General features: G+C 38.5%; 1 protein-coding gene and 1 long non-coding RNA gene across 3 annotated transcripts in view; one reads left to right on the top strand and one right to left on the bottom strand.

The window, feature by feature from the left end:
* LOC137153631 (uncharacterized) overlaps nt 1–2307 on the top strand; it is a 68809-nt gene extending 66502 nt beyond the window's left edge. The window contains exon 3 of the long non-coding RNA XR_010919856.1: nt 1156–2307. This is a non-coding gene — a long non-coding RNA (uncharacterized lncRNA). The remainder of the gene's footprint in view (nt 1–1155) is intronic.
* CHN1 (chimerin 1) overlaps nt 1–17525 on the bottom strand; it is a 124877-nt gene that overhangs the window by 10567 nt on the left and 96785 nt on the right. For both annotated transcript variants that reach the window (XM_067549214.1, XM_067549215.1), the window contains one exon: nt 10784–10868. In XM_067549214.1, the coding sequence (XP_067405315.1) occupies nt 10784–10868 (85 nt within the window). The remainder of the gene's footprint in view (nt 1–10783; nt 10869–17525) is intronic.

Raw genomic sequence — 17525 nt, 5'->3', positions numbered from 1 at the left:
CGCACCTTTCGGGACATTCTCTGTTCCCCCATAGGGAGGCATGCCCCACAGTTTGGGGACTTTCAATCTATAGTAGTCACCTTTGTATCTGATTATCATTGATTTTGTTGATATTTTTATTTATAGTAAATAATCCACAGATGATGTGGCTCTCTTCTATGCAACAGTAAAAAGCCAGTGTTTGTGTCTTAATTTAATTCTAGTTCAGTCACTCATGTGCTATTGAAAAAAAGCACTTTGTTTTTTTACTAGGTTTGTAAAGCTAAGAGTTTTGTCACTTAGAATTTATTGTAATCTCAATCTCTTGGTAACAATAAAAGTTCAACGTGTCACATTCAATCAGTCAAAATTTATGCAAACCCTGTTCCAGACAAAATGACTGCTTAAAATTCTATTTCACTCTTTAAGTGTAAGAATAGCTCCCTTCCATGAGGAAAGGAAAGTGGTCTTGTGATTAAGGCACAGGAATTCTGTGTTCTGCACCTACTACTGCCACAAAGTTCTTGCGTGGCCCTAGGCAAATAATGTAGAGGAGAGCCTCTGCCTCCACAGTGGATCCTGACTAGCAGATCTGGCCTAGTGGGGCAGGATCTGAAGACCTCTGCAAGGAAGGGGGGCCTTTTGCAGAGTGCTGTCCTGTTGGCTTCCCTCCACCTCAGCAAATGGTGGGGGGTTGGAAACATTAGTGGGGATGGGGACAGAGGATTACTCAGATCCACCAGCCCCTCTCTCTTGGTGGGGGAATGGACCCACTACTAAGATTGTTATGCTTCTGAGATTGCATAGTGTTTGTGGCACAGCACCACACTATGGCGGGAAGTTAGGGGCCTAACCCTTTCTTATTTAGGCTGTGAAGAACTGCCTGGCACAGCCTGGCCCTTTTGTGTGCTTTAAGATTTGGTGTTTATATCATCCTGTATCTCACATTCTGCCTGTGACTCCATCTGGAATATAAGAGTTTATATTATTATTGATATTAATATTGCAAAATTACAATGACTTGCAAGATATGCTATGTCAGGCACCATTGGAAAGGTTATAGTTTGCTGAGTATGATAATATTGTTTATGTGTATGTATCATCTTTGTACTGTAAGTTACGGATATGTATGATATATCTATATCTAAAATCTTGTGCTGTGCTACTGGTTGACAGCCCCAGACAGGATGGCAGCAGCACTAAGCCTGCTTAATGACCCATCAAGGGAACGTAAATGTACAAAGAATCCAGTGAAAGAACCCAGGGGCTACTTATGAGTCACCAGGAGATGTAAGAACATGCCTATGGACAGGGGACTCTGAGGCTTTTCCATGCCATGTGCTGTGTGGCTGTATTTGGGACAAAGAAAGTACAAGTCTCACGACAGAAACGAAAAAATGCCACTGCCCTATTTCCATCTCGTCTTCATTAATCTTCCTTCCTACCTCTGGATCAACTATTCTACATCTGAATCTGTGAAACAAAGGACTGAGACCCATCCAGGTACTGGACGTACATCAGAGGAATTGTAAAAGCTTGCAAACTCCAATACTGCTAAGAATCTGATATATATGGACTTTAAAGTCATTTGTATGTATCTGATTGTTTTGACCATTTAACATTTCTCTTATTTGTTTTTTTCCTTTTATAATAAACCTTTAGTTTTAGTTACTAAAGGACTGGCTGGCAGCGTGGTATTTTGGGAAAGATCCAAACTTATATTGGTCTGGTAATGTGGCTGAATCTTCGGGGATCAGGAGAACATTTTGGTAAAGGGAACAGAGTTTTAAATAACTTATCTCCTTACTGGACCCAGTTGTTGAGTAGGAGCCAAAGACTGAAATGCAATAAAGGGGCCTGTTTATTTCTTCTTGTAGCTTCTTGATAACCAGTGTGGGAAATCAGGAGCACTGTTTGTGACTAGCCAGGGAATCTAACTTCAGTGTTACCATCAGTTCTGGGAGAATTTGCTCTCCTTTTGCAGCCTGCCCTGGCATTTTCATTTTGGCATTTTAAGGTGGACTACCCTAGGCACAGACAGGTCACACCGCCTCTGTAAAATGGAGGGAAAAGGAATTTGGGCAGAGGGAGGACAAGAGATAGATTGGATGAGAAGCTGTGAGGGGGGGATACTAGACTGGCTGGGCAAGGGGATTGGGACTGAGATGAGAAGCCTAAAGAATGGAGACTAGGACTGGGTAGGTGAAGAGAATGGGACTGGGACAAGGAGATGGGGGTGAGGAAGAGACTGGGGCAGGACGCATTGGAGGGGATGGGGCATAAGGGGTCAAGTCTGGATGTGCATTTGCATTATGACACAGCCTTTAATTATTGATCACAAATTATTTTTTCCACAGGACCACTATCTCATTCAATGCACATGATGGACCTGCTCTGAGGATGAATCAGGGTTGTCTAGTGAAGGCTGTTGTCTGTAGAACCTCTGCTTCATTTGTTGCAGAAGCTGGAATGCGGGTAAAGAATGAGTCAGGGACTGCAGTAAGAAAACAGATGGTCTCATGATTAAAGCAGTTGAATGCTAACCTGAAGAACTGAATTCTACCCCTGCCTCTGCCGCAGAGTTCCTGTGTGCTACTAGGCAAGTGAGTTCAACCAGACTTTTCAAAGGTGGTCACGAGTTGCATGTTCTTTATCTGATGGTTGCCCAACTTGAGAGTCTGGGCTCTGATTTCCAAAAGGGCTGAGCACTCTCAGATGCAACCAAAATCAATGGGAACTGTGCTTTGAACAAATGAAGTGTTATATAACGCTAAATACTCTGAAAAAATCAGGTCCTAGGTTTTTCAAATTGGGTATCTAAAACAAGTCAACATTTTTGACCTTAATCTCTTTGTGCCTCAGCCTCCCAACTGTACAATGGTGATAATACCACCCGCTCATCTCACAGGAGTATTTTAAAAATAAATTCATTAATGTTTGTGAAGCATTCAGATACTACAGTGAAAAGCACAATATAAAAGCTCATGAAGAAATTAATAATTCAGTCTTCAGAGCAGACATGAATAGTTTGTAGTAAGGCAGGCCTAGGGCTACACATTGAACAACTAAGAGAAAACAAAATATGGAATAACTGCTTATTAAGAGAGCACCATCTATTCTATGCCCTGAATGAGGCATGGGTCCTGGGGAAAAAAAATAGTATGTGATTATGTAATTAAAGAATATCATAATGCAAACAGCACTAGGTGGCTGAATTAAGACTTCACCTACAACCTTAATGCTGGCATTTCCTAACTTTTGAGTGCTTGACTTTGCAACCTTCAGAATGTTTTTAATATAGTTTTTGTATGCGTAATCATCATATGTACTAAAATTGCTTTAAGACCCACTCATTACAGAATGCTGCAAGTTTATCCTCTACATCTTTAAAGATTTAAATATTAAGCAGGCAGCAAAACATTTTGCAGAAACAATGTTTATATTCTTAAAGGTCTGTCTCAACTGATGTGTGGGAAAGTGGAAAGGCTAACCCGCATTTATGGAATTGGGTTGGTATTGTGAGCACACATCCACCCACACTGATGGGAGAATAGATATCTTAGAGCTACATTACTGTGAGAACCAGGATTAATTTTGAAGTACATCAAAATGAAAAAAACCTATATTTACAAATATCCTATGCTTGAATTAATCTTTATATTTTCCATGGTCATCTTAAGGATATTTGCCTACAACAAAGTGCTAGTTTATTAAAATGTTTAGCTTGCAGGGATATTTTCAACCTGAAAATCATATTTCTAAAAAAAAACCAAATGTAGTTACCTCTGTTAGTGCTAATCCTTTAGGGTCCTGCTTCAAAGTCCATTGAAGTCAATGAAAAGATTCCCACTGATTTTAAGGGGCTTTGGATCAGGTCTTGTTAACGCTAGAAACATTTAAATAGTCAACATTGTTTTTCCATCTCTATGTTCTTCATTTTTTACACTTCATTGGTTCTCATACACCAGCACACTGCTGCAAGGGTTACAAATACTCCTGAGGAATATATAGTCCTTTAACCGAAGTTTACAAAAGGCAGAATACGTTTCTGTTACCATTATTAGGCTTTGCAGGATTTTTTTTCCAAATAACAAGGGACCAACATTTCCGGTCCTTATCTAACTGTCTGAAGACCTGTGTCAACTCAATTAATGTTTTTGTAAGATTTAAATGCACTGTTTAGAACAAGAAAAATATGTGTGGCTTTTTAAATAAACAAGTTGGAACATAGCCATTTTGTGATGCTTTTGTCATGGGAGATCCTTTCTGAGTTCACAATACTCTTTGGAGGCAGAATGGTATTGTTTTAGTCAGTAGGCTTTCACTCTGAGAACTTGATGAAAAGTTAACTTGGTGATAGTTACACACCAATATAAGAGCAGCTATCTGTTTGCTTATTTCCAACAAAGTAAAAAGTGTATGAGTGCCATGACAGGCTGCCTTCCATATAGTCCTGCAGAGTCCCAAAGTAATCCACTGTTCAAACTTCCTACAGTAGCTATATTCAGCCTAAATCTGGGAGGCTAGAACCCAGTATTGTAAGACAAATTACAAACAATTAAAGCAAAGTATCATTTTTTGTTATACAACCCAGGAACCGAATTCTGAGTTGTAGCAAGCAGTCACGACTTCCATTGGCTTCAAATGCTCAGCACCTCTAGGGATCAGGCTCTAACACCCGTTTGCCATACTCATACAAGTAGACCCACTGACTTCAATGGGGCAATTTGCATGAATAAGATTAACACGATTCAGACCTAAGAGTTTGTTTTATTTCCTGTTTATGGCCAATTTCCACTTTCAGTTACAATGAAGTAAATCCAGAGTAACTCAATTTATTCCAGTGGATTTACTGCTGATTTATACCACAGTAACAAAGGATCCAATACCTATGGAGGTCCATCCAAGTCTTTTCATTGACTTCGATGGGAGTTTGGTCATGCCCTAAAAGAAAAATTTGACCCTTTTTTGTTAAAACTATACAAATTACATAAAGTATGATATTCTCCCAGTAAAGTCCATGATAAAGGAAAGATTTAAAAGATTATGGGTGAAATCAAGGCCACATAGAGATCAATGGCAAAACTCCCATTGACTTCAATAAAGTCAGGATTTCGTCATATAAGTGGATCATTTCACTGGTTGGATTTGTAGTTGAGTATATGTTTCTTTTGTATGTTACCATCGAGCTACAGCCATCCTTCACCAAAAAGTACATTTAGAAATTCATGAGCAGGTAAATAAGTTTACAAATTTTGGAATAAAACAGCCTTTGTAGATTATGTTTTTGAAAAAGTTTCAGGTACACTATTCTGTTTTTAATAGCATATTGAACTTACTACTCTAGGAGTTTGGGTGGGCTGTGGGGCATTACTTGTCTGAGAGATCCTGCCTTTAAAAAAAGAGCCTGACATAGCCAATGTTTTTCTAGGAAGCCTAGAAAAAGATTTCACAATTTTTCTGAAGCAACTTATATTGACTTCAGTCCATTGAGCTGAAAGAAGAAATAATGTCTTCATATCAATGCATGAGCAGGGCCAAAAATATATGCATATTAATACTGCCCTTTGCGCGCCCATTATAAATATTTGCTGAGAACAAAATATGCATAGCTGTCACTTTTTGTTATGCTGCTGATTTGATTTAGTTAGTTTTAGATGTTCTTTTGCTTATATTTACTGGTAAATGTGGCTGCTGAGCATGCTCTATTGAAATTATATCACATATAATATACATCATTATAATTATATTTATAAATGATGCTGAAGGACATTTATGTATTTTGTCTTTCTGAGCAGAAGGTTTAAGAACTGAGAGGTAGATTTACATTTTCCACTAAGAGTTCTGAAACATTCTGCATCGATTTATGATAACTGCAGAGTGGTGTGGAAAGAGGCCTTGGTTCTATTCTTGGGCCTGGCATTAAATCACCATGTTACCTTGGGCAAGTTATTTAAGACTTGTTCCTCGGTTTCCCCATTTGACAAAAGGGGATAATACTACTACCCACCTTCGTAAAGCACTGTGAGATCTGCAGATAATGACTGCTGTGTAAGAACTATTAGTATTGCTTTAATGAGAGTGAATTGGTACAAAGGAATTTGCTCCAATAAATCATACATCAAGTAGAAGCTTTCCTTTTATGGTAGTCAAATTTTCTTTTCTTTAGTATAAAATTGAAGTTTACTCTCTCTGTAGCACATGTAATCATTTACTATTCCTTAATTTTACTGCCACTGGCAATTGACCTTATTTGTAAATGCTATGATATCCATAATAAACACCATTTGTTGACATACTGCATTGCTCTGACATGAACCTTAGTGCAACTACCGACCTGAGATGCTCTTTTAAGTGGCACCAGGACAAAAACAGATCTCAAGCATTCATGACCAAACCGTCTTTCCTACTCTATGCCTCTCTGGGAATGGGTAGACTGACTATTCTGCCAGAAAACCACCTCCCACCGGTCATGGTTTCAGAACATGAATGGCATCCACATGAGTCCTTCTTTGCTCATGTTCCTTCCTCTTACTGTTCTTTAATGCTGATAGCCTGTGCTCTTGAATGTTAAGTGTACAGTGCAGGAGGAAAAGCAGCATGCTGCTAAATAAATCTACCCTTGATTTCATATATTACAGGCTTGTGGGGCAGAGGGAGGAGGTAGAGAGAAAAAAACATAGCAGACAGTGTCAAAGAGGCAGACAGAACTTGCATGTGCAGCAAGGAGAAAGCACAGGGAAAGTACTGTAGAAAAACAGGGAGAAAGAAGAGGGGCTTGACTGTGTCTTTAAGGCACAGCTGTGGGAGGAATGGAAGCCTAACTGGACATAAACCTGAGTCTTAACTTTGGAAATACAAAATCATCTTTTTTCAAGAAATGCAAAGGAGCAACCGATTAATCAAGAAACCTTAACAGTCAAGATGGCAGCTACTTGCTCTTTACAATTCTCTCTCTCAGGTTTTTTGATCTATGTGAGACAAGTTCCTACTGGACCATTGTTCACATAACAAAACCCACCAGCACTGTCACCTTCTCCATTTGCCAGTTTCAGGAGACAGGTACTGACACTGTGATTATCCCTGGACCTCAAGCAGGCGGATAGTTAGAATCACTCTTCTTTCCCTGCCAATCAACTTTCACAAGGGGTAGGGACAAACTTCCTTGGAGAGAGAATTATACTATATATGGGACAGTATCTGAAGGAACATGGAAGTTACCCAGGCTATACTGTGGCTAGAGATGCTAAGTTGTAGAAAAGAATGAATAAGTACAGTTCTAGTTGCTATGCATACTTGCTAGTTGGTATGGCATAATATGTACTGTTGGGACTACATTGGTCCTAGATTTTTTTTTTTTTTAAAAGGATTGCTTGTGTTTGTATGCCATAAATTAATCTATATGCCAATGGCAACAATATCCTTACGTTACTTTTTCTTTCCATTTCTCCTCCTACTTTCTGAAATGGGTGTCTTTTATTCTTATAAAGGGAATCCAGGAATGCCCTGCATTTTTATTCCTTTGTATCCTGCTGAGAGCAGGACTGAGAATGATTGAGTATTGCCCTGCAGAATTCATTTACATCTGTTATAAATATCGCTTTTGTACAGCTAATAGATTCATCTTATGATCAGTAATTGTTTGCTTTAAAAAAGCAAACTCATTAAAAAATACAAAATATTATAACCAGCACAGTTTTGTTCCTAAAGCATTTTCAATAAAATGATTGCAGAGATCACAAGTCAGACTTTCTGGGGTTTCCTGGGGTGATGCAGAGCCCAGTTTGAATGTTAGTAGGCTGCATCCTGCTCAATCCTGTAATTTTTAATGTGGATTTCTCCTCAGAAAAGTGATGGGTGCCCTGGAGCTCACTGTTTATGGTCTCTCAATGGTTTCCATATCAAAGGTGTTCAGTTTAGAAGGAAAATATTTTTTTTTTAACTCTCCTTAGGCTATGACACTCTCCCTGAGTTCCTTCCTTCTTACATATCATCACCAGCAGCAAGGGTTCTACAGGGCAAATTAAGAACCTCATTTACACCTGTGGTACCCACCCTTTCTTTCATTTATGCCCTCAGTTACACTTGGGCAGCTTCTCAGTTGCACAGTTCTAGCTGACTGGAACAAGTAAACAATCTGTTGAAGAGGCACAAGAAGGAATAGAATCCAGCTCACTTGCTCTTAGCTGTGCTGGCTCAAGAGTGAAACAGGTGTAAAAAGCAGTACAAGTTATATTTGCTTCGTATAGTAAGCAAGATGCAACTTTGAACACATATGGAGAGCAAGTTTGCTGAGTTTAGAAGGTGACTTCTTTTACACAGCCACTTTTCAGAGGAGAACCACGTTTACTGAATTGAATTTTTTCATGGAATGTAAAGTAATCTCTCCCTATCCATCAGACATGTTCAGCATCACTGCTGGAGCCCTTAATGGTTCCCATTTCCTTCATATAACACCCTCTGTCTTTGAGTGTCCATTTCCTGGCCACCATCCATCTTGGTGAAAATGATAGAATTTGGCCTCCATTCAGAACTCATTTGTCCTTAGTTGGCTGGAAGGCTTGCTGTTTATTAACACATGGCACTTTCTCTCCTCCATCCACAAGGGGCTGATTACAAGTGGCTTGTGAGGGGATTGAGAGAGTAAGGATAGTTACGTGAATGAGTATCTCACCACCACACTCCCTGTCATTCCTCAAATAAGGTATGGCAGACATGCATTTCTGGAACTTTATTACATACTTCAGGTGGTGTATAAAGATTATGATCACAGGCTAAGTGACCTTGAGCATTCAAGAGGTGTAACAGTCTCTTAGTGTGATGTATTGGTATTATGAAATGGGATTATAAATACAAAAAGGATCACTGTGTTTATTGGGTGTTGTTGACACGGGTATGACAAGTTCAAATAAACAGAAAACTCCAATTATGTCTGAAATTCTAAATCCACCTAGTTTACATTTGTTCCTTTCTTATTACAATCGTCTTTGAACAGAGTCAAAGAGAGAAAAAGAGAAAGCACTGTAGTTACTTCCCACTTCCATAATATAAGCTAAGAAAAGGAAACGACTAGAATCTTTTGGGGAAAAAAATCTGCATTAAAATATAAAATCAGACAACAATGTTCTCTAGAGTATTTATAAAGAAAAGTAGAAAAAACAAAAGTACTGTCATTTAATTATAAAATCTATCATTTTTCTCATTCTACAAAAGTGTTAAACTATTCTGAAAAGTGAAACTGTGGGCTTTCGTATTTATTGTCTTTATTAAACATCCAGATCAAAGCTACTTAATGTAAAACTAAAAAGCCTGTTATTTTTCTTAACTGCCGGCATTGCAAATTAACATGAGATCAGAATCAGAGAACTGTGTATTTTCTGGCTCATGTATCACCAAATATCAAGAATCTACTCTGAAAATTTAGTTACCATCTCTGTTGCTGATGCACAAAGCAGAATAAAATCAAGATCTCTTTCCCAGAGCTGCATTGGCTGTGCAGAGTTAACAAGAGTAAAATCTGGTAAAAACTTAATTTAATGAGTAGAGTATGTAGCTAGAACTCTGAATAAACATGGCGTAGGACAACTAAGTAAAGAAGTGCCATTTTTACAGAATATAACTGCATTTGAATGTTCTTTCATTTGTTTCACTTATTTATATAACTAATGAGCTATATCTTTATAGACAGTAGAGGATCTGCTGACAAAGAAAAATCTGCATCAATGATAATAAAAACATTACATATCAAATATTTCTTGTGGAAGATTTTCAAGATTTTTCAGTCATAGCTTTTCTATAAACTCATTTGTTTATGTTGAAGTTTCTACCATTTTGCACTGACGCTATAAAAATCCTATTACTGTTTAAGACAAGATTTCAGAAAGCTTTAGACAGGGAAAAAATTCTTAAATTAGTTTGAAAATTCAGTTTCCAAGGCAACAAATGTAGCTCTTCCTACACCAACATTTCTTTATACTATTTTTATAAAATTAGTTACTGGAACATCATAAGGCACATTTTAAATTAAGCAGCTTGTTTTTCCAATTACTTTGGTCTTTTTCTCCTAAACAAAAAAGTTGATTTCTCTCTCTTTTCAGAGGATATCAATAAAATCGCTGCATTATTTTACCTAAATTCTTTAGCTACAACAGAAAGACTAAATCCCCAATGCATGCAGTATCTGTCTGTCCAGATATTTATAACAAAGCCTCTGAGTGCTTATATAAAGGAAGGTTTATGTATATACCCATTTTAATCATCTTTGTTTCTCTTCTTCTCAATCCATTATGAGAGAGAGTATGTGTGTGTAGTGCTTAGAGCAAACACACAAACAAGACTGGGTTCTGTACCCAGCTCCCTTTCTAACTCTATGCGCAACTTTTGGCAAGTCACTTAACTGCTCTGCAACTCAGTTTATCTATCTGAATATAAGTATCTCTCTCACACAGGTATTATGAAGTTTAATTATGGTCTACAAACTGCATTAAGATCCTCAACAAGTTTCTCATTCACACACACATCCATCCATTACAAAATATATACAACTAACAACTCATCAAGCTACTTCTCCTACATGCTGAAAGAAAGGAAGGATAAATTATTACTTCCATCTCTGAATGTTTGGAAGGTGCTTCGATAGTAAGGTTCAATGGTCAATAGAGGTACCAGATACAACTATCACTGAAATGAAGGGGCATCTTTCCAGTGACTTTAACAGGAGGATCAGACCCCAAGTGCACGATTCATCATAAAATAAATAGTATGTCTACGGACTGTCTTAAGAAGCAAAGAATGAATCAGTTACCTGCACACTTTACTCCCTGAGCAATGAGACCCCACATAAAGTTGGCACAGTATTCACACCAGTGTGGACCCCTGAACGTGTGAACCTAAAAAACAGTAGCAGAAAGGAGAGACTAGATTATTTCACAGGCATAATATTAATGTGCATAAATAGGCCACAATTCCCTTTTTACTAAGGTAATATTTGCATTCATTTCCCTTAATTCTGATTTGGTGCTTATCACTGAAGAAAAAGATGATGGAAATGAAGAGAAAAATGTAACTGCCAAGAGTCTTACAGCCTTATGGAGAAAGGTGAGCTTTCCATCCTGAGGGCCACCTTGAACAACGGGCTTTGCTTCCCAGGAACAGATTTGTAGGGTCACGTGATGGAATCCTCAGTCCCACCTGACCTAGACTGGTACAGTGGGGCTAGGCTCACTATTCCAAGCCATGTAAAGTAGCAGCAGCCACAGTTTGCTGGGCCTTTGCTGCCCTAACCACCACCAGGGGTGGGATTACAGCACACTGCATTAGTACTGTAATGGAACTAAACGGCCACTGCTTTCCAGCCTAGCGAAGAGCATGTAAGATATGTGGAATCCCCTCTTTTAGGATTTCTGTTGCCTGTCCCACTACATATGGTCTTGCATGATACGTGAAGGGGGGAGGGGGAGTGCAACTGCAAGGCTTGTACCTAAATCAAAAAGAGCCCTACTAGGCAAATATATTGGTTCAACATAGAAATGCTGCATAGAGAGTCGGAGGGTTCCTTGGTTTAGTATAAAAGATTAGCTTTTTTTCAGAACAATGTTACATATTGAAAACCTACAAGCATGGATTTAGTAAGTAGAAAATGAACAGGAAACCACTTAAGCAAGAAAAAATTCAAAGCTAAGGAAGAAGCCAAAGCTAGTCTCAGTCCAGGCTTGCCTGCTTGTTACAGTCCTTCAGCCACAATGAGCTGCCTCTGATTTATTTTAGTAGGCTTCCTGCTTAGAAAACCACAAGATTCTTAACAAGGAAAATCATTATTTTGTTAACCAATGCAAAGAACTTTGAGTGGTTACTTGTAATAGATGATGAACTTAAATGAAATCAGTAACTGATGATCACAAAGTAATGAAATTCACAGTCAAGAATACTTTAACCTTAACTCATTCAGTTCTCCTTAGATAGTGACAGGGGGTCATCTTGCACATGTATTTTCGGTACCTAATCATAAGAGGGTGTATCAAAGAGAAAGATGAACCTTTTTCAAACCTTGATGCCATAAGTTAAGAATATAAATTCATACAAGTATTTAGTGTATTAATAAATAGTGGATGTGAAGTGGCCTAATTTTCAGAGTTGTGGAGCATCCACAACTCCACTGATTTCAACGCGGCAGGAATAGGCCAAAATGACACTTATCTCACACAAAATGAGTATTCAGAGCAGTACATAGACATTTAGGTAAACATATGGTTTTCGTTAAGGTGTCCATAGGCCTTTGGACAGTTGGTATCATTAAAAAGAGAAAGATGTAACTGCTATATGACAAGTGTTTAGGTAAATCCATGAGCCAGTCTGGAAACTTACTTCTGAATTTCACTGTGATTTTTATATAGAGTCAGGCTTTTAATACTATGGCAATCAGGTTTTTGTGGTATCTTCTTTGGTATTTTTAACTATATGGTATTTGTAACTATAATAGGGTTAGATTGTGATACCAGTACTCATATTTAGCAATAACTTACACCATGAGTAGTTCCACTGGGCTGCTTGTGAACTATCACAGTCCAGCCTTTATTTATAACTAAAAACACATTTAAAAAAAATGTTGTTGACACTGCATGGTCATCCCACTAACCTCTTGCCTGGCTGACCCTCAGCATCTGCTTCCTCCACTCCTGCCCCTGTGCTGTCAGACACCTCTGCAGGAAGGTGTTGACAGACACCTTTGGACTTCCTCCACTACTGGCACAATTCACTCTCTCTTTCTTCAGGTCTGCTATGTAATTTGCCAAGCAGCAGTATTTTGCCGCTCTCGCTGAATTCCATTTCCAGGCCTCCCTCTTGAAACCTTACCTCTTCCTCTCTCTCTCTACAGGATTTAGCTGACTTCTGCAAAGCCAAGCATGACAAGATCAGTAGTTGTAATCACCATTCCCCACAACCACTACCGTGAGATTTTTCATATGGTCTCCTCCTTTAATCCATAACCTCTTTGCGTTCTTCCTGAGCATCTCACATTCCTCTGTCTCTTTTGCTTTACAGTATAGGCATGCCCTTGTCTCACCCATCCAAAATATCACACAGAGATAACTGAATTTTTTTGCAAGAAAAAAAATTCCTGCCAGAAAATATGATTTTGTTGAAATCAACATTTTCTAAGGGAAAAATTGTTGATTTTGATTGCATTTTTTTATTTTCTGATATTGAGTAACAAAACAAAAATGCTGTTTTGAAATGTTGATTCTTTTCCTTTTGATCAAAAAGTCAAAAATTCATTTCAGCATTTGCAATTATAAACTTTTCAGAACTTTTTTGTTCTCTGAATTTTGACTTTTCATTCCAATTCAGAATGGAAACTATATTCCCCACAGCATAAAAATTTTGTTTTCCAACCAGATCTAATGCCATGTGCCTCCCCAGTTGCTGCTCTCTCTCTCTTTCTTTCACTTCACCTCCTGACTCATTGAATGGGCCATGTACAGCCCTTCCTATAACTGTCCTGGATCCCTTACAATCTGGTTTCTGCTTTCTCTGCTCCATTGAAACTGCCCTCACTAATGTCTCTAATAACGTCATTCTGGGCCTCTACTCCATTCTAATCCTTCTTGACCTGTCTGTTGCTTCTGCCAATCATATCCTACTTCTTGACATCTTGTTTTCCTGATACCATCTTCCTCTGGTTTTCCTTCAGCATCTCTTTTGGTGGCTCTTTTCTTCTCCCACTCCATGTAGATGCGGAACAAAGCCCAGCCTTGTCACCACCTTTTCCACCTTTCCTTGCATATGTTTCAATATCCATCTTTCTATTGATGACTTACAAATCTACCTTTCTACTACATCCCCTTCTCTTGCCATCCAGTCCAGGTGGAGGTCTGTTTCTCTGACATCCCCTGCATGACTCATCATCAACTCAAACATACATGGCCAAAACTGAACTGCTGATGATACTTCCTCCAAACCACTTTCTGCTTCTCCCCATACTTGGTCATTGTTGACAATAACGAGATCCACTTTGGTACTCAGGCCCAATACCTGGGAATCATCCTAGACTCCTCACTCTCCCTTGTCCCACACATCCAGGCTGTGTCCAAATCCTGCCACATCTTTCTGTATAATGTTCCTAAGAAATGATGTTCTCTTTCTATTCACATAGCTGAGTTTCCTGTCCAGGCCTTCATATTGAATACAGTATCCTATTAATTTCTGAACTCCCTGACCACCTGAAAAACAGCAGTATCCTGGAAGTCCTAACTTAAGTTATAGTGTTTTTCCCCCTTGTAAAAAGCATCCACCATATGCAGAGTTTACTGCATTATAAGACGTGACAGCAAAGTTGCCAATTTGTGGCTTCACACCCCAAAAAATTCTTATTTTTTTCCTCAATCTTTCCATGATCTTTCATCCAAAGATTATATTTCAGGAAGATCTTGGAAGAGAGGGCACAATCCATTTTTCAAGATCTATTTTTAATTTTATAAAATTCAAGGCTAATGTATACAATTTGAAAGAAAAATGTAACTGACAAGTTTTAAAAGAACAAACCTGTCTCAAAAGCAGCCTAAATTTGACCTGCTCCCTCCCCAAAGCCTGAAAGTCTGTTGTTCTTTAAGTCGTGATAAGAGGCTATTTCTGTCAGACTACAGAGGAAAACAAGGTTCAGAGCATCCAAATCCAAAAGGTCCAAATCCAAATCCAAAAGGTCCATCAGCATCCAAATGTTTAACTCTAGGCACTTTTATTCTGAGTTCTCCACAGTATAAAGTATATTAGACAAACAGAACTACTATGATGGGACATGGAAAGGTAGCTTGTCTCTCAGGTTTGTAGAATTCTTAATTCTTTTACTTGAACGCCATTTTTTCTATACATAGAAAAAGCACTGCTGCACTACAGTGATATATAATCATATCTATTTTGTGATTTTATTTATCTTTGTACTCTATTTAATTAGAGCACTAGGTAGTGCTTGTATGTCCAAGATCAGACATTTAAAGAGTCCAAATAAGTAATTTCACTGAGAGCTCTGATGACAGCATATACCACAAGCATGACATCCTCAAGCAGGTCTCATTTGCAGTGACATTTGAGACCATGACAAAATAGGTCAGTGACATATCAAACAGAAGTGCTAGCTATCTATATCTTTTGGGGGTCCATCTTTCTACATATTATCTTTTGCCTTTTGAAATTTTTAGGCTGCTCTTTGTATAGCTTGACTAATCTGAGAGACAAGAATGACCCAACATATAAATAAAATTCATAATCACTAATGGGATAAAATAAGCAGACTTACATCATATTTAAAATTAAATTAAGACAAACTCTATTTCTTATTTTAGCTACCAAATTCTTCTAGCAGTTATTTTAACACACATTGAGAAAAAGCAAGGAATACAATAAAAATGCTTCAGAAATGTGATGTGATAGAAAAAGACTAATTTGGAGCACCTCACCAAAGCCAGCGGTGAGAAAAATGGCGGGTTGGATCTGACAAGTGAGGTATGTATGGTTTACCACTGAAGCATACAAATCAGTCCTAATGACTGCGCCTTGAGACGAAAAAAACATCTTCACCATTTATAAGCTGAAGCCAGTATTCACTGTGCCAGCCCTTTAGGGCATCAGCTTTTCCTTCATCTGTGTCAGATGACACCCATACTTTTTATATTGCAATGTAATCTATTGCATCTACATCTCAGTTAGGTGTCAGTAAGAATAACAGTTTGTGACAAATCCATACTCTCTGAAAATATGTCATGCATTAATTAAAAAACCAACAACATAGAACAACATTGCAAGTGTACCTCCTGGGACTGCAGTCTCATCAGATTCATAAGTAGAGCCCTGTGTCTATACAAAATTTATATCCACATCCGATCTGCAATCTGCAGCCATGGTCCGCAGATACCCACATAAATAAAGTGGATATCTACAGATTTGCAGGGTTCTAGTCATAAGCTAAGTGGGCTGAAGCCTGGCCAGTGCTTGGAGGGAAGATCTCCATAGGAAATCTAGGGTGTTGCAGGAAACAGTATTGGTGGCTGAATAAGTGATGCACTTTTTGTGTGTCAACACTGAACCAATAAAGTAATGTGGTATTCAGAGGGTTCTGTTATGATGGAGGTGCTATCTTTCAGGCAAGGCATAAAACTGAGTTCCTAATCATCTGTTGTCATAAAATATCATCCTATGGCACTTTTGGCAAGACCAAGGGCTTGTCCACACAGTGCTTTAGTCTGCATCAGAGTGGTGTAAATTTTAGTGTGCAGTAGTGTGTTGCGTGCTAACTGGCCTGTGAGGACCCTGCTGGCACACACTAAAAATCCCCTAGTGTCTGTTAATGCAGTTAAGTCCTACTACATTAACACATACTAGGAACTTTCAGTGTGCGCCAGAAGGGTCCCCACAGCTATTGTGTGACATGCTAGGGCAGGCTAAAATGTACACCCTTCTGGTGAGACTAAAGCTCTGCGTACGCAAGCCCTATGGAATTAGCTCAGAGATCCTAGCTGAATTCCCATTTCAGCAACTAAATTCTGCCTACTTAAATTCCCCATGCAGTTAAAATTGGATACAATATTTGTTTAATTTTTTATTTCTAAAGGTATTCTAAGGCATTTAAAGTATGTCAGCTTAAATGATTGACCCAACCTGTAGTATGCTCACTGCCACAGTGGATTTTACCAAGCACTGGAATAAATGTGCCACTTAAGCCGTCATAATTTCTATAAGAAAAGTACTCTATATCCATATCTGATAGTGAGTCACAGAGATGCAAAAGGTGAAGGAAACAGATGCCAGTAACAGATTAATCAACTCCATTGTCAATATGGCCATTATTCCTACACATTCCTTAAAATAATACTTTGTGGTTAAATAACACCACTCAGACAAGGATCTCAGAGTACTTTGAAATACGAATTAAGGAAGCCTCTCAGCTCCTGAGAGGCAAGTATTATTATCCCCATTTTATAAATGGGGACATGGAGGCAATGAGAAGTTAAAAAACCACCAGGGCCATACAGCGAATCATTGGAAGAACTGTGAATAACTTTTAATTAATTAAAGAAAGAAATTAAATTTGTTAGTCTTTAAAGTGCTACAGGACTCTCATTGTTTTTGCTATATATGTCACCTTACACTCTTATAGAAGTGAAGGCTTTGGTATAAGTCTCTCTTAAAAGTGAGCTGACTATGCTTGTATCAATGCTGGTGTTAACTTCACAGAGCTAGTCTTGAATTGTGTCAACAACTTTGTTCAGCACTTCTTGAGAAGAGGGGAGATTCTGCACTGAGTGCGCCATCATTCAGCGAATGGAATATAAATAGCACCTTTATCAGCAAAGGATTCGTTGTCTTGAACGTTGAGCAGGCGAACATTCCTCCAGGTGTCCTCATTCATACCACGCCAAGAGTGCTGTCATGTCTTGTTACTTCCTGTTTGTGCTGATCATGTCAGCAGGAATGTGAACAACTGGGAATTATATTTAAGTAGTGCTATAGCAGGGCCAGTGCAGGAAGCAGAAGGAGAAAGGATTGTTTTGCAA

Source organism: Emydura macquarii, unplaced genomic scaffold, assembly GCF_026122565.2.
Source record: "Emydura macquarii macquarii isolate MOO-44397 ecotype Brisbane River unplaced genomic scaffold, CSIRO-AGI_Emac_v2 contig_1253, whole genome shotgun sequence".
In the NCBI taxonomy this organism is placed as follows: Eukaryota; Metazoa; Chordata; order Testudines; family Chelidae; genus Emydura; species Emydura macquarii.
The sequence above is the reverse complement of the archived record's forward strand: the minus strand, read 5'-3'. Positions and strand labels throughout refer to the sequence as shown.